This window comes from Planococcus citri, chromosome 1 (assembly GCF_950023065.1).
Source record: "Planococcus citri chromosome 1, ihPlaCitr1.1, whole genome shotgun sequence".
In the NCBI taxonomy this organism is placed as follows: domain Eukaryota; kingdom Metazoa; phylum Arthropoda; class Insecta; order Hemiptera; family Pseudococcidae; genus Planococcus; species Planococcus citri.
The window spans coordinates 86,854,296-86,873,151 of NC_088677.1; the positions used below are offsets into that span (position 1 = coordinate 86,854,296).

The following is an 18,856-nucleotide window of genomic DNA, read 5'->3' on the forward strand; positions in this document are numbered from 1 at the left end:
ATGCGCGTAGAATGCGTAGAATACGGTGTAGAATGCGTAGAATGCAACAAAATCACCCATTTGAAAGCCAAAAAAATTGTTTATTTACCAAAAATGCACTTTTGAAAAATGAAAGTTCAACTTTTTTGTTCAGGAAATGAAATTTGAAATATGAATTTGGGTTTTCTTCTTTTGAATTATACAAATTGATTATAACAATTAAGAATTTGATTTGAGAAAAGAAATCAATAAGTAGACTTAGGTATGAACTGAACAGAAAAAGTGATAAGACTAGTAATCATAATGCCGAAGCCGAATGAAGCTGTGTTAGGTGAGCTTAATTTCAAAATTATAAAAACTACAGGAAAAGCAGGTGATTTGAAATACGTTGCTGGTTACTATTTTGTTCTTGTTCTTTACCTTACTGTTACTATTTCGTTTTTTTTTTAGCTTATTGTTCCTCTTATTTTGTTTTTTTAACCTTACTATTACCATTTCATTTTTTTACATACCAGCATTAAAATAAATGAAAAATGATGTAAAAAATGAAAAAAGTATAAGTATTTTGAAAAAATAAAAATAATCTGCATGTTTATTCTACGTCGTATTCTACGCATTCTACGCATTCTACGCATTCTACGCATTCTACATTTGTTTCAGGCTATTCTACACGCGCTATTTTACGCGTAGAATGCCCATGTATTCTACATGGTGTATTCTACGGCACAACCCTGGTAATTAGGTACTGACTGGTAATTTTTGGTAAATAACTGGTATTTTTTGGTAAATGACTGGTATTTTTTGGTAAATTAATGATATTTTTTGGTAAATAACTAGTAATTTTTGGTAAAAAAGGCATAATTTTTGGAAAATTAGTAAGTAATTACGTGGTAATATTAGGTAAATTACTGGTAATTTTTGGTAAACTATTGGTAATTTCTTGGTAAATCACTGGTAACTTTTGGTAAATTATTGGTATTTTTTGGTAAATGACCGGTATTTTTTGATAAATTACTGGTATTTTTTGGTAAATAACTGGTAATTTTTGGTGAAAAAGGCATAATTTTTGGCAAATTAGTAAGTAATTACGTGGTAATTTTATGTAAATTACTGGTATTTTTTGGTAAACTACTGGTATTTTTTGGAAAACTACTGGTAATTTCTTGGTAAATCACTGGTAACTTTTGGTAAATTATTGGAATTTTGTGGTAAGTAAATGACATTTTTGCAGTGTTGGCGTACCGTAAAGGTAACTGTAACGAAAAAACGAAAATAACGAAATTTTTCCTTTACAGGTAACGGAACTGTAACGAAAACGTTACTTTTATCGTGTAATGTTGTGTAACTGAAACATAACGTAACGATATTTTTCTGAAAGTAACGTAATGAAAAACGGAAAAATTTTGTTACCTTTTTTGTTATTTTTTTAGTTACAAATTACAAAAGAAACCCTTAAAAAAAACTCTGATTTGTGAATAATTTTAGCTGTAGCTACGAAAATTTGAAGTGAAGTCAAAAAAATGAGTTTTCAGTGTTTTCATTTGTCTGATTTTGAGTGCTGAAACGCTATATTTTTTGTTACACTGGTATTTGAACCTTCTTGTAACGTTATTTTCGTTATTTTTTGTCACATTTTTTCCACCACAAATGCATTTTACATCAAAATATACGTTGAAAAAACACTTCTGTAACGAAAAAATTGTAACGGAAATAATGAAAATAACGTAACGAAAAAATGTAAATACGGGTGTAACAAAAAATACTGTTACAGCAATTTTTCATTACAAAATACCATAACAAAAAACATAACTAAAAAAATATCAATTTTGTAACGTAACGAAATAACGGAACAAAAAAAAAATATCGTTATGGCCAACACTGCTTTTTTGCAAAATTACTGGTATTTTTTGGTAAATGACCGGTATTTTTTGGTAAATTACTGGTATTTTTGGTCAAAAAGGCATAATTTTTGGCAAATTAGTAAGTAATTACGTGGTAATTTTACGTAAATTACCGGTAATTTTTGGTAAACTACTGGTAATTTCTTGGTAAATTACTGGTAACTTTTGGTAAATTATTGGTATTTTTTGGTAAATTACTGGTATTTTTTGGTAAATTACTGGAATTTTTTGGTAAATTACTGGAATTTTTTGGTAAATTACTGGTAATTTTCTGGTAAATTACTGGTAATTTTTTTTTGTTGGTAAATTACTGATAATTTTTTGGCAATTTACCAGTAATTTTTGGGTAAAATACTGGTAATTTTTGGTAGAATACCTATTTTTTTGGTAAATTACCAGTAATTTTTGGAATTTTCAGTGAATTAAAGATTGGTACACTTTGATAAATACTTTATCAAAGTGTACCGGTTTTTAACCATTAACCGTAACCGCAAATCAACCGGTAAATTAACCAAAAAAAAATTAACCGTAACCAAAAAACCTTTTTTTTGTGAAATATCACTAACCATAACCTTAACCTTAAACGTTTTCTGAGATCAAAATAAACCGTAACCATAACCTTAACCAAAAAATGTTTAGAAAAAAACCGGTTACAAAATTTTAAGATTCATTTCTTTTTATCTGAGTTTTTTTTAAATGTAATTTGTAGTGATTTGAAATTTTGATCAAAAAAATGATCAAAACATTAAAAATATTACCAGTTTTCCATTTTTTTAAACTTCAAAATTTCAAACTCCGAAAGAATTTTTGGAAATTTTCAAATTTTCAACTGTAATTTTAACCATTAACCGAAATTTTAAGCTCGACTGGAAAAATTACCACCAAAAATTGTAACCTTAACTTTAACCATTAACTGAAAAAAATGGTCATCAATAACCGTAACCTGAACATTAACCGTAACTTTAAAAAATGAATAACCTTAACCGTAACCTTTAACCAAAATTTTGAATTTCTTGTTTAATTTTTAACCGTAACCTTAACCGGAAATATTTTTTTTCGGTTAACAAGCCTGGATAAATTACAGGTAATTTTTTTGTAATTCACCAGTAATTTTTGGGTAAAAAACTGGTAATTTTTGGCAAAATACTTATTTTTTTGGTAAATTACCAGCAATTTTTGGAATTTTCCGTGAATTAAAGATTGGCACACTTTGGTAAATTACGGGTAATTTACCAGTAATTTTTTGGTAATTTACCAGTAATTTTTCGGTAATTCACCAGTAATTTTTGGGTAAAATACTGGTAATTTTTGGTAAAATACCTATTTTTTTGGTAAATTACCAGCAATTTTTTGGAGTTTTCAGTGAATTAAAGATTGGTAAATTTTGGTAAATTACGGGTAATTTTTTGGTAATTTACCAGTAGTTTTTGGGTAAAATACTGGTAATTTTTGGTAAATTACCTATTTTTTTTGGAATTTTTAGTGAATTAAAAAAAAGTAAATTTTGATAAATTACGGATAATTTTTTAATAATGACGAGTTACAAATAGGTAATTTTTGATGAATACTAGCTGGTAATTTTGGTAAGTTACCGGTAATCTTTGGTAAATTTACCAGTAAAACTCAAAAAATGAGAATTTTACGTTCTCATTCTTATTTTCCTAGATAATCGTGAGCAAAAAATCAAAGCTTCAGAATAAGAGTCACCCAAATTACCTCAGGAATTTGCCACTTTTTTTTTCTATGAATGAATGAATGAATTTTTATTTAGAGACACCCAGCAACTTAGGCAATTTTTCTTTTCCGGGGGGGGGGGGGGGGGGAATGTCAAAAAGCGTTGATTCTTGGAAAAATACATACGAAGTGAATTTTTGACGAGTTGGGGAAAAGTGTTGTAATTCGTTTTTTCGTCAACATTTTCAGGAAGCAGTTTTTGGAAAAAATACTTACGTGATCAAATGGTTGTTCATTTTAGCCAAAATTTCTAAGAAATTCATACTTTTTTATGCCAAAACGTACAAAAAGCATTAATTTTGGCCGTACTAACCTGAAAAGCCTTTTTTTTTTGTTTCAAAGTTTGCCAAACAAAGGTCCTGTTTGCACAAAATTGCATAAAAGCTTACCTATCTTTTTTGGGTCAAACATCTTTTCCCAAAAGTTCTGATTTTTTTAGTTTTTATGGCAAGTTTTCGATATTTTTGAAATGTTTTTTGATGACACCCCCCCTCCTCCTCCTCAAAATCAGCCCTGGCTATAGGTACATAAGATACCTTTTTCCAGATAAATATTTCAAAAACGTGACCCATTTCAAAATACAAAATGCAAAATACGACTCCTTGAACTGAAACTTTGCCTTTTAAGTACGATACTCCAGTTCATCAAACTTGAGCATTGTATTAATCAATGTGCGGGATATGAATACCTAATGAATAAATATTCGTGGCATGTATTTATCATACTCGCTTTTCATCACAAAATCCAGATCAATTGGTTCCAAAGCACAAAAGTACAATACATAAAAACTCAAGGTAAACCATATCCTAATATACCTACTTATAATGTATTCATTATAACAACACTCAATAGGTACGTATATCTTTTTCTAAAAGGACATAGAAGAGCAGCTTATCGTCGAAAGAAATTGTCGGGTTGAACGGAGAATATCAATTGATTTACATTGAAATTATAAGGCGCGTTTGGTTATGAAAACGGAAATTATGCTCGCCGCGCCGGTAAAATGGTCTCCGGTTTTTGGGTGCATTATTGCATAGGGCAAGGTAGGGCAGGGGCGGCAGACGACACGGATGCGTTTATACCATTAGGTACATCTGTTCTTTTAAAACATACCATAATATACAATTTACACATCCACCTACTTTATAAAATTATATAAAAGGTGTCTGAAAAAAGGGGTTACCAAAATATAGTCTGGTGCTTCTGGTGTCAACTTATCTACAGCGTAGGGTAATAAATCTTCTTCTACGCTGCAAAACCGCAAATCACCGATTGGAATTCTTTTTCCTGAGCAATACCAGCAGCATTGACGAGTATTTACCACACGACGAAGTCGTAATTCAGTAGCTTTGGCTTTGTACTCGAAAGTACAGTCTGTCTTGTTGTACCTACTATTTTTCGTCGTAATATTTACGAGTGCCCACACACGCACAAAATCAACCAATCAACCGAGGTAGCCTTCCACAGACGACGACAACGACTTCGGACATTCGAGTGAAAGTGGTCTTCATCTCCTCTCGCAACATGAAAACACGCATGGCAAAACCGTTATAAAATATTGTTTTTTTTTTTTTTTGGTAGCAGAGCATATAGGTAAACAATACTCTCGAACAGTATCGAGTGAAAAGATGGGTTTTAAAGAGATGAAAAAAAAAGACGAGTAAAACACGCGGGTAAACTGGTTTATTTATGTGAAAAATCAATGTTGAAAACCACTTTTTTCACGCTTTATCCAAATCAAGCACATCGATACCTTTGATGTGGGTTCTATCGTGGAGAAGGTAGGGTCACGACAAGGTCATTATTAAACTTGTCCAACGCCCTCGTGCTATTGTGTACAAGTGACTTTACGTTGGCTTTTTTAAACTGCTGCAGCGTGCGCCATCTTCCCTCCACCTCGTGTCCTTTGCTCACCTTCTTTGGGTGTATTTATTCTTCCACCCCCCTGATCATTCTCGTCTTCTCCAGCTTTCAATCCGATAGGCTACGCACGTCTATTATCGAAATTAATAATTCATGTAGAATTATAATTTTTTACATCGGGATTTAACGGATGGATGTAACTATCACGTCGCCTGCCTTATTCGATATATTGTTGGAAGAAGTTGGACATTTGGATATATGACGTACAAGTATTGGCTGAAGGTGGAAATTTTGGGCTAGTTCAAGGTCGATGTTGTTGACAGTAATGGGGAAGGTACAGGATTTCCTTTTTTTTCTTCGTTCGCTGTTTTCCCACCAGTTTGGGGATCCACGTGATTATCAGAAGTCTGCAAGTTGGCCAAACGAATGATTGGATCTTGAGAATTAAAACTTTTTTTTTCAAGCCATGGCGTTGACCAATTGATCTATTTCCAGCTACTTTGCTTTCCATGATGGGGATAAGACGTTATGGTAAAATTATCAAAAGCCAGTGAGATCATCAAAATGTACCTAAGCAATCAAGAAAACAAGCTGAAATCTGTGTTTAACACTCTCAAAAATTCAATAAACGATATGTCACAGGATTTCTTCAATTTTCAGGAAGGGCGGGGGACAAGGGCACCGAAAAAGTATTTTCAATGCATTCCGGATAGTCGAATAAAAAAAATGAGTTGATATTTGTATTCAGCGTTTCCAAAAATCTACAAAACCACATGTCACACGATTTTTATAAAATTGGAGGAAGGGCAATGAGGGCATTGAAGGTGTCATATCAAAAAAATGAGCTGATATTTAAGTTCAGCGCTCTCAAAAGTACATAAATCGATATTCCCCAAATCGTCAAAAATTTACCTACTGTTTGACAATTGTGTAAAAAATGGACATTCGTGAGTATTTCGCCAGAAATTGACGCTTTTTGACATCTCCCCCCCCCCTCTCACAAAAGAAAAATTGATAAGCAGGTACCTTAACAATGTTGAATTTATTTTTTCAAACTGTTCAACTTGTCCAGAGACAAATAATTCTTCACTCTCCAATTCTCCATAAATATTCCAACAGTGGCTTTGAGATGAGTAACTCATCATGATTAATAAATTACCTGTAATTTACCAAAACCAGGTTTTAATTCACTAAAAATTCCAAAAATTGCTGGTAATTTACCAGAAAAAATAGGTAATTTACCAAAAATTACCATGTAATTTACTAAAAATTATCACGTTATTTACCAAGAATTACCACGTAATTTACCAAGAATTACCACGTAATTTACCAAGAATTACCACGTAATTTACCAAGAATTACCACGTAATTTACCAAGAATTACCACGTAATTTACCAAGAATTACCACGTAATTTACCAAGAATTACCACGTAATTTACCAAGAATTACCACGTAATTTACCAAGAATTACCATGTATTTTTACCAAAAATTACCATGTATTTTTACCAAAAATTTCCATGTAATTTACGAAAAATTACCACGTAATTTACCAAAAGTTACCACGTAATTTACGAAAAATTACCACGTAATTTACGAAAAATTACCACGTAATTTACGAAAAATTACCACGTAATTTACGAAAAATTACCACGTAATTTACGAAAAATTACCACGTAATTTACGAAAAATTACCACGTAATTTACCAAAAATTACCACGTAATTTACCAAAAATTACCACGTAATTTACCAAAAATTACCACGTGATTTACCCATAACAACTGAAAATTTACCAAGAATTTATGCTAATTTACCAGAAATAACCGAATTGGAATTTTATCAAAAATTACCGGAAATTTACCAAGAATGACCGGAAATTTACCAAGAATTACCGGAAATTTACCAAGAATTACCGGAAATTTACCAAGAATTACTAAATTTGTAATTTGTTAAAAATAGCAAGTAATTTATAAAAAAAAAAATTCCCATTATCGAAAAATTGTCAATATACTCATGCTAACTTAATTTACAAAAAAATTATTTGAAATTTTTGTTAACTACCAGTAATTTAGGGAAATCTGTCAATACCCAGTGTTTTTTCGTGGAGAGCAATGAGCATAGAAGAAAATTTTTAAAATATCGAAAAATTGCAATAAAAAGTGAAAAAAATTTTAAAAAATGATAGGAAAAAATGAAATTTGACCAAAAAAAAGATGCTTTTAAGCAATTTGGTAAAAAAAAACTGATTTTTGTTCGCCAAACTTTTAAACAAAAAGAGAGCTGTTTGGGCAGGCAAGCAAAAAAACAATACCTACTTTTTTGACCTTTTAGCAAAAAAATTACCAATTTCTGAGCAAGTTTGGCTATAAAATTATGACCATTTAACTGTTTTATCAAACAACTACATACTTCCTGAGAATTTAGCAGAAAAAGCATTACAACTTTTCGTCAACTCGCTAAAAATTGACGTTCTCTGATAATTTTCACGAAAAATGAGAATTATTTGACAATTTTGACAAGAACAGGATTTTTTGTGCAATTTTGGCAAAAATTGGTCCTTTTTGATAGTGACATTTTCCCCCCAAAAATTTGGCAATAGAAAACCAGGACTTTTATTTAGCAATTATTTTGGAACTAATAGTGGTCTTTTTGAACAGATAACGCGAATATTAATTATTCTTTTTGGGTGTTTAGGATGGGAAGTGGGTACAAAAAATATGGACTTACAACTTTCGAGAATTAGCGTGCCCCCCCCCAAACGTGCCAAAAAAAGGCCTGGATACCTATTATGTAAAATATCTTCTGCCACAAAAATTCAAAATTCCAAATGACATATTGAAAATTGTTTCCAAACGAATTTAAATTCACCTAAACAATGTTTTTGGTCCGTATTTGGGTTCTGTTTTTTAGAAGGGGTTGGGGGGGGGTCTTACATCAAAGTTTTAACGTAGGTACTACATATGAGCACAATGGTACCTAACATTCTGCCTGAGCAGAAATAACTCATACTCATCCAACGAGTAAGAAAACGAATTGAGCCTCCGAAGAACATCATTTCTCGGCCAGATTGAACTGAACACTCGATATATGTATCGAGTTCGAGATATCCTACTACGTAAATGAAGGTACCTAAGTGCAGAAAAATTCACATCTTCGATCTGTAATTTGACTCGACCCGATGCGACGTAATTTCAATAAAAAACGTCATCAACCGGATATAATACCTGGACTTACGAATACGTTCGCTGACACTATCAATTAACACGATCAAATGTACTCGTACAAGCATTACATCCACTAGAAACATTTGCACTCGAGTTATAAGTCCTCAAAATATACGATTGCGCAACGGTTCGCGAATCGCGGTTCATTCTGCGATCAAATCGAAATCAGCGAGCTCGAAGTCGAGTATGTATTTCCGCCATCGAGCAGACGATGCCGGTGTCAATGTCTGCAATATATAATTCGAGCCGTTTGTTAAAATTAATGCCAGCTCGACGAATTTTATCGATCTGCGACTGCGATATCAATCACGTCTGGCATTTTTGCGTTTACAAATTAATGTATAACATATACACACATATTCGACGATACGGAAACCTACATGGTAGAAAGTTCGCGTATCGAGGAAAAAAAACACATCCATTGCCATCTCGAGTGCTGGAGAAAAAAAAAGAAAAGAATACGCTATCTTTTCTTGGAAGCACGCTGCGATGGCGACCGGTACCCGAAGGATGTTACCAAGTATGGAGAGTATAAGCACTATAAGCAGTGCAGAATAAGAGATCATCGGCGTAAATGTGTACGTCTATTGAATTATTTACGAAAGTCGAAGATGAAAGGTTGCCTATTACGGGAACTAGTAGTAGATGCCCGACTCGGCTGTAGTCGTTCGCGTTGTTGTTAGATTCGAAAACCTTTATACTTTACGAGAAGTTTGCTGTTAAATCGAGAATTGAGAAAAAAAACATGTAAAAGTCGAACGACCGCTTACCACTTTGTTACCTTTTTTTTTCGACTTTGGGAGGAGATCGCCATCGCGCATCGTCCCATCGAGATCATCTCTACAGCGCGATGTGGTTTGAATCGAAGCTGGATGTGGATATCTCATCCCTTACGGCTATCAGACGTAATTATAATTGGAAGGCGATAATTAAACCTAATGTGGGTATTTTTGAATAATAATAGGGTGGTACAATAGGTACCTACATTAAAGATGCAGGTGATAAATTGTTTTTCAATAACAATCGTTCAGATAGAGAGAAAAAATCGATGTACACGACGATACCATTCCCCTGATTAGGGAGTTTCCACCCTACCCTTCCCATCGTACCCTTTGTCTATTTCTATCAGGACCATCCAGAGTTCTCAAAATGCATAGCATATATATAAATCAAGAATTCAAGATGCACTTGAATTAATGACCAGGAAATCACGTTAATTAGACTGATACAAGAATGATGTAGAGACTTTTTTCTCTGTGACGGCGAGAGGGTGTGCAGGGGGTGCAATTGCACCGGACCCAGGGAAAAGTTTTGGGGCACCTGCAAAATAGTGCGTGATTGAAAAAAAATATGAGCTTCCGAAAATGTGAATTCAAGATGAAAATGTACTCGTGAGTTGACAAATGGGTCATTCCACGTCAATTGGACCAAGAAGTGGTAGGGGGGTTTGGCAATTTTTTTGAAATTTTTCCTGTGGAAAGACCTACCGAAGGGATGACCAATGGCGCAAATCGCAACCCTCTAGCCCATTTTTAAAGGCAGCCAGGGGTGTCAAAGTTTTCAGGGAACCAAAAATATCATTCATTTCAGGAGTGGATTACTCGATAACCACGATACCTTCCAAAATGGAACAGTTTCCCATAGTTAGGGGTTTTGAAAGGCTTTTTGGTGATATCATAAAAATCAGTGTTGCCACTTTTTTTCTTACAAAAAATTAGCTCAAAAAGTTTCAAAACGTAGTTTTTACATCGTTCCGACTCTCAAAAATTCTGAAAAAAATATACAGTATATATGTGACGCGGCCAGCGATACCATACCATATGTCGGCAAAAATTTTTTTCGTTTTATTGTGGTTTCTGGTAGTGTTTTTCTTCCTCTTTTCAATGGTGCAAACAGATTTTCAAAATATTAAAATCTGACAAATTTTCAAAATTTCAAAGTTGCGTATTTTTTGAAATTCAAAAACCAAAATTCTGAGAAAAACGTGTTTGAAAGTTTGGGTTATTTTTGTAACATTTTTAAAATTTTTTTTTTTTTTTTTTTGATTTTCTTCATCTTTTAATGGTTTTACATCATAATATATTTTTTTTTTGACATTTTTTTATGAAAAGCACTTTTGTAAAACCGATTTTTCACCACTAAAACGACGTGTTTGAGATCGGTGGGTACACCCATTCCAAAGTATAGGCTTCATAGTATATGAATCGACAAAAAAAATGTTTTTGATATTTTCTGACTTTTTCCATGAAAACGCGATTATCTCAAAAAAAAGTTTTCCGACATATGGTATGGTATCGCTGGCCGCGTCACATATACATTTATTATGGACAACTTTTCATGCTGAACAACATATTAAAAAATTGGGATGGTAACATGTTGTAAAGTTGATTTTAAAAAATTTTAAGTTTGCGAAAAAATACGATTTTACGATTTAAAACATGAAAAAAAGTTTTGATAGGTGAAGTTGACCCATTTGACCCCTATTTTTACGTATCTGTTGAAAAAGTTGAAAAAACGCGTTCACTCGATGAAATAAACTCCACACAAAAAATCAAAATTCAAGAAATGAACGAATTTTCATTTTTTTTATTGTGAGGGTAATTTTTATCAACTTTTTCATGAAATACATCAGAAAGAGGTCAAAATAAGACAACTGAATAAATTTAAACTTTTTTTGACGTTTGAAATTGAAAATTGAATTTTTTCAAATTTTGATTTTTTTGTGATGCGTTAATTTCACAGAGTGAAGAGGTTTTTTCAACAGATACGTAAAAATAGGGGTGAACTGGGTCAACTTCACCTATCAAAACTTTTTTTTATGTTTTAAATAAAAAAATCGCAATTTTTCGCAAATTTTAAATTTTTAAAATCAACTTTGCAACATGTTACCATCCCAATTTTTTAATTTATGTTGTTCAGCATAAAAAGTTGTCCATAATATATTTTTTTCTGAATTTTTGAGAGTCGGAACGATATGAAAACTACGTTTTGAAATTTTTTGAGCCAATTTTTTGTACGAAAAAAAGTGGCAACACTGATTTTTATGATATCACCAAAAAGCCTTTCAAAATCCCTAACTATGGGAAAAAGTACCATTTTGGTAGGTATCGCGGTTATCGAGTAATCTACTGCTGAAATGGTAATATTTTAAGTTCACTGAAAACTTTGACACCCCCTGGCTGCCGTTAAAAATGGGGTGGAGGGCTGCGATTTGCGCCATTGGTCATCCCTTCGAAAGGTCTTTCCACAGGAAAAATTTCAAAAAAATCGCCAAACCCACCCACCTACCACTTCTTGGTTTAATTAACGTGGAATGACCCTCAAGTCTTCCTGATCGAATCTGATAAGTTCTGAACAAATCCGATTTAACCGAAATTTTTTCTGATCTGATGAAACTGGATCTAAGAAATGCGCAGATTTGATCGAATCAGAGCTCGTCTGATTAGTACTGATCGGATCAAATCAGGTCTGTTCTATAGTATCTGATTAGATAATCTGACCAAAACTCTGATCGGATCGGATCTGAAAGCTGTTATGTAGAATTTACTTGGATCTATGGAATGTTTTGCAACAAATCTAATCCGATCATAACAGGTGTGATCCTGATCAGATATCAAATCTGATTGGGAGAACGCCTGGATCTGACTAAATCGGATCTTATCTGATGAAAATGGTCTGATCAGTTCTGTTCTGATCAGATCCAATCATGTCTCCCTTATCAGATCTGATAAGGATTGAACTGATCATATCCGACCAACATTTTTCTGATCTCATCAACTTGGATCCAGGGAATTACATACCTGATGTGACCGAATCAGAACTCAACTGATCAATCAAGTCTCATCAGTTCTGATCAGTTCTGATCAGATCTCGTCGTGTCAACCTTTTCGGATCTAATAGATCTTATCCGACCAACATTTTATTGACCTGATTAAACTGAATCCAGGGAATGTCTGATGTGACCGAATTAGATTTTATCAGATTAATCAACTTTGGTCAGTTTTGATCAGATCCGATCACATCTCTTCTATCTGATGCAATCAGATAATTGACAAAAACTCTGATCAGATCTAATATAATTGTTTTAGATTCGGATAATTTCCGGAACTGATCAGTTCCAAACTGATTCGAACAGATCTTATCAGATCCAATCACAGATCGAATCCGACCAAAATTCTTCTGATCTGATCAAAGTGAACTTGCTAATGCCTGAATCTGACCATAATTAACAGGTCAGATCAGTTCTGTTCTGATGAACTCCAATCAGTGCTCACCCCGGATTTAAAATAATTTCATCAGAGCTGATCCGATCCGACCTGTTTAATCTGATTCAATCAGATCTCCTTTATGATATCAGACCAGTTCTGAACCAATCAAATCCGACCAAAAAAGTTCTGATTAGATCGAATTGTACTCAGACTACCTATGCTTGAATCTGACCAAATCAGGTCTGATAAGTGATCAGGTCTATTCTGATGAAATCCAATCAGTGCTCGCCTATTGATAGATCTGATCAGATCCGGAAATTCCCCGGATCTTAATTAATTTCATCAGATCTGATCCGATCCAACCTGTCTGATCTGGTCTAATCAGATCCATGCAATCAAATCTCCCTTATAATATCAGATCACTTCTGAACAGATCAAATCCGACCAAAAAAGTTCTGATTAAATTGAATTGTACCCGGAAAATGCCTGAACCTGAGTTCTGACCAAATCAGGCCTGATCTGGTCTGTTCTGATGAAATCCAATAAGTTCTTATACTAATTGGATCTGGTCAGGTAATCTGGCAAAAACAGTGATCTGATCAGATCTGATGAAATCAATGTGGGTTTAAGAAACGTCCAGAAGACGTGATTGCGGATAATCAGCCCTATAGGATGTGATCAGATCATATTAAGGTGAAAAATAACGACCTTTTATGTGTGTGTGTTTTTTTTTGAAATATTATTACCTACTATTTTATGGTTTTTGATTTAAAACCACGACTATTTCTCAGTGTTTCCTTGCTTTGCTCCGGCAGATATCTTGCAAATGGTCTTAATTTAAAACTCGTTTTTTTTTTTGTTGTTGAATAAATAATATGTTGAAAAAATTTGATAAATAATATTTTTCTGATGCTTAATTGAGGAGCTTGGAATCAAAACTCACTTTTGCCATCGGAAAAAGTTTCGAGAAAATCGACAATAACTGATTTCGCCTAGTGCGTTGATGAAAAAAACGCCACAAAGTGTGTCGAGCTCTTGAGTAAGACTACTAAATAGGATTCCATGAGAATTTTTTTTTTTCAAGTTGCCATATCGTTGCGGTATGGCTATCAAGTTTGGCAAAAGTGAGTTTTGATTCCAAGGTGGGGTAGTTTTACTTTCTTTTGCAAATATATCGAAAAATAAGCCTCCTAGAAGAAAACTAACGACATTATGTCGACTGGAAATTTAATTCTCTACAATTTTCCTCGATTTAAATTTTCCGTAGAATGCTTCGTTCCGCCTCCAGAGAGCTTTAAAAGTTTTCAGCGCTGAATTTTTCCAAAAATTATACTTTCTTTTGCAAATATATCGAAAACTAAGCATCCTAGAAAAAAACGAACGACATTATGTCGATTGGAAATTTAATTCTCTACAATTTTCCTCGACTTCATTTTTCTGTAGAGTATTTTGTTCCGCCTCCAGAGAGCTTTAAAAGTTTTGAGTGCTCAATACTTCCAATTTTTTACCTCCTCAGTTGCACAACTTCCAAATTCAAAACGACCAAATTCGCAATTTTCACTATCAGAAAATGCTCCCGAAGTTGCAATTTGATTATTTTGGCTTTGTAGACTGCCATGCGACCTTGAAAATACAGGTTTTAGACTACAAGGGCACTTTTTAACACGAAATTGTGAAGACCTGGGGCCGAATTTGGAAAAATGGATTCTGTATGGTGATGAAGAAATTGAAGAAGTATCCGAATCCGCAAAAAAACGTATATCGATTTTTGGTGTCAAAAGTGAGTTTTGATTCCAAGCTCCTCAATTCTTCAATAAAAAAAAACTTCCTGTAATTGAAACTTTTTTCAAAATTGTCACAAATGACAGATTTGTCAGAAAAATACCCCAATTTAGATATTTTTCATCCAAAAATTAGAATGAAACTCGCTCTAGTGTTCTTGAATTCTTGGTGCAACGTTTCTCCCCCTTCCCCTTCTTGCCCAATAAACCCTTCAAAATTTCAATCCCCAAATTGAAATTCTTTATAATATTTGGGCTTTAGCTGGTAAAATAATAGCTTACCACTGGGCAGTGAGCACAAGTGTAATTTTTCTTCCATTTTAAAAATCGTCTGGAATTCACAATTGACCTCCGCCTACTTCTTCCTGCGGGAAAATCAAGATATACTTACTTGGGAAGCCGGACAAGTGATTGTTCTATAACAACGAAGGAGTCTCGTAATCGATCGTCAGAAAAATCGTTATGGCTTCGGTTTTATCTAACATAAGTATACTACGAGTACCTCCAGGTAGAAAAAAAATGTTCGCATTAATATTGCTTATAGGTAGGTATAGGTAAACTATCATCTCATAATATTACAAATATGCGAACTTGGGTCAATTTTACAGATAACAGTATGATATCAGATCGATAAGATCCTCTACATTTATACGTTGAGATTTCAATCCAAAAGTATATCAGTTGGTTTCTTGCGCTGGGATTCGACATTCGACAGCAATAAATACTTATTCAAATTGTCATTACATACACGTGTATGCAGAATAATGAGCCCAATTTGTCGAAATGTCTTTTTAAAAAAACATAAAGATATAGAAGTACATAGAATAGCCACTGCGTAGCTCTATAGGGGTTTTAGAGACTGACTACATATACACAGGATATTTCCGGTGTATAACCATCTGCAGAGGTGTAGATTAGATATGTACGTTGTGGTGCTGGTGTTGTGGTTTATTAGTTTATAAATACCTATACACATTAGCTGAGCTGTCTTGACTGTGAGAATGAGATCTGTTCAGTACAAGGTAGTAGGACTGTGAATGTTATGCTTCCAGAATTTGTTGGTACAGCATAGCTCAGCATTACCTCTTTATCGTATATTCGTATAGCCAAACGTCTTCGTAGTTTCGTGGTAACTGGCAATTGATCGTAAAAATGCTGCGTTTGCGAGGTAACAAAAACATTAAACATGCAACAGGGTCTATGCACATGCACAGAAAGGTGTTGTTTAGAACTGCACTGAAAAAAGTCATGGATTACCTACAACATTTTGTTTACAGACTTGTAAATTGCCATTAATAATTCGTGCTGCAATTCAGATTCAGCCACCATGTACAGGACTTCGATTTACGTACTTGGATGGTCCAAAAGAATTGGCCAATTTTTTGCTCACCTCACCTCACCTCATCGCGTACCCATTAATAGTCATTGATACTACTTATACAATTATAGCAACTAATCATAGAGTAGATAGACGTAGGATATAGAGGATATAGGCGCCAGTATGCAAACTAAAGGTGTACCTACACTGTACCTAGTCCTACGTGTGTGTATGACTTGAAATCACACGTGATTAGTATCATAACACGTATGTAGATAGGCTAAAGCTACTACTACGAAACGTGATGAGGGTGAGAGAGTGAGGCAGTGAGGTTCATAAAAAAAATCAGAGATCAAAGAGTACCATAGAACGCGTGCACTTCTCAACCGCGTAATGTCTAATGTGTTTTACTCCTCTTCAGTCTCCACATACGAGCCCAGTAAATTATTATTCAGTTGATTCAACTTCCTGTTAACGTTGTTGTGGTGTATGTATCGGTGATGTTGATTTTTTTTTATCACTATGTACGATGAACGGTGGCTGCATCGCTTACATATTAATAAATAAGCATACAGTGTAGTCTCTAGTTTGCCAGTTCTACATAGACCTACACCGTACACGACTCAACTCAATTAACCAAATATCAATCATACGAGTGTAGACTGTAGACTTGGTGCTTGGTGCTCCAGTGCAGACTCTTGTACATGTAAAAGCATGTGCCATGGAGAAGCGTTAATGCTACTTGTAAACGAGTTGCTTGAAGCGTGCTAATAGCAGCATACATAGTATTATAGACTACATAGTACATACATACAATGTGCGATGGGTATTTAAAAAGTAGACCTACTTAACAATACGCTGGTTTTTTTACACCTTCGTCTCAATTTAGAGTTTATCGTGTGTTCCCATCAGTCTTCCATAGGCTTCTGTAGACCTAATGAATGAATTTCATTTACCTACGTGCTTATTTTCTTTTTCCCAGCGTTTAGGTACCAAAATACGAGGCGGTAATAAATTAAAAAATTTGTTCAACTTTCAGTTTTTTTTTCAACTTGATTATACTTTTTTTTGTAAATGAAAAAAGGTAAAAAAAAGTTGAGAAATTGAAATCCCGAGTAAAGATGTACTAATACAAGGGAACTTCTCGAGGAATCCGCCTCTGCCATCTTAAAAAGGATGGCGATTTTTGGTAAAAGCATGGTTTGAAACTCCCATAACCAAACTTTCAGCTGTTCAAGTTGTTGATTTTTCAATTTTTGGAGAATTTTTGATAATCCAAAGACTAATTCAGGCAAAATTCGTGTTTTTTTTTAAAATGAGAATTTATCGAGTAAAAATCTATGAAAATAGTCTCTAAACTACCTCGAAATTTATATGCTTCCCTCCTCCCACGTACAAATTTCACACTTTCGAGTCATTCTGGAGCCTCCTATGCGACTTTCAATTTTTCCACAATTTAAAAATTTTCAGAATACCTCGAAACTGGAAAATTCGGATGGAGGAGGAGAGTTGGGGGAAGGAGGGGTTATGTAAAATGTCCATAAATAGGTGATAATTTTTTGAAGAAAATTCAAAAGTGTTAGTAGGTTTACACAATGATTCTAACGAGTAGTATTTTTTGTTTCAGTGTTCATCTACCGGCCAAAATGGTTCTCTACTGTCGTGTGCTGCTGCTAATCTCCATTCATCTGTCGACAGTACTAATAAAAAGTTCACTAGCTGATGTTGATCTGAGGGCAGTCTCAAACGAAGGTACGTAAATTATGCGCATAATACTACGTATAGGTAATGTTTATGTATTTATCAAAAGTTCAGAAATTCGTCTTTTCGTCATAATACAATTGTACAATACATTTAGATTGATAAGGTAGATATTGTATACAAACAACGATACGTTGCCTTGTGCTCGTATTGACGGGCATGGATTCTATCAACCGCTTCTGTCTGGTATCGAGCGTTATCGATGGAAAATATTTTCCAATATTTTATCATTAATCATTCATGACGTGAATTCTCACTTACAATATTCAAATATCAATAATCTTTTATACCTACTTACTTAGTAAATTTATAACTTCGGTAGTGAAGAAACAAATTGATGTAGATAAGAACAGAACTTACTACTCATCAGAGTGTCCTATTTTTGTATTTTTTTTTCAAATTTTAAAAAGTAATAGAAATCCTAATGGTCGTGGCTGTCAAGCAGATTAAAACACTTGAAAGTGCTGAAAACAAAGCAACACTAAAATATTTACTTATTCATTTAAAAAAATTTAATTACTACGAAAAATTTATTAAATTCAATTAAGGGGTTCCATGAAAAAGGGGCCTTAGTCAGATTTTTTTTTAATTTTTACAATTCTCAATATATTCCAAATCATTTTTTTTTTATTAATTCCACCATAGGTATTCAGTGATATTGAAGTGTCCTTCCATGAAAAAAAAAGTATTGGAAAAATGTTTGCCAATAGATTAAAATTTCAAGTCCATTTGAACTTGTAAAAATCAGTGAAAAAAATTGACTAACGCACCTTTTCCATGAAGGCTCCCAATTCTATAATAAACTCATTTATTAGATCATAATAGGTTAAAAACGTTCATTTTTGTGCAAAAAAAAAATGTTTTGAAATCTTGAGAAAGAAAACATTTTGAAATCACCACAAAAAATTCTTCTCAAAATTGAAAATAAAATTCTACGAATGATCATCATAATCGCCACAAAAAAAACTCGGGGGGGGGGGGGTAGAAAAATGAATACACATTCAACCAAAGAAATGTTCCACAATCTGGCAGCAGGTAGTAAAAATTCTTATTTCAGTAGAATCTCCTGGAAATTCACTTCACAATA

At 33.6% G+C, this 18,856-nt stretch overlaps 1 protein-coding gene across 1 annotated transcript in view; it reads left to right on the top strand.

Moving 5' to 3' along the window:
• Sema5c (Semaphorin 5c) overlaps window positions 1–18,856 on the top strand; it is a 79,880-nt gene that overhangs the window by 11,263 nt on the left and 49,761 nt on the right. Inside the window, exon 2 of the mRNA XM_065355765.1 lies at window positions 17,636–17,760. Within this exon, the coding sequence (XP_065211837.1) occupies window positions 17,655–17,760 (106 nt within the window). The 5' untranslated portion in view covers window positions 17,636–17,654. The remainder of the gene's footprint in view (window positions 1–17,635; window positions 17,761–18,856) is intronic.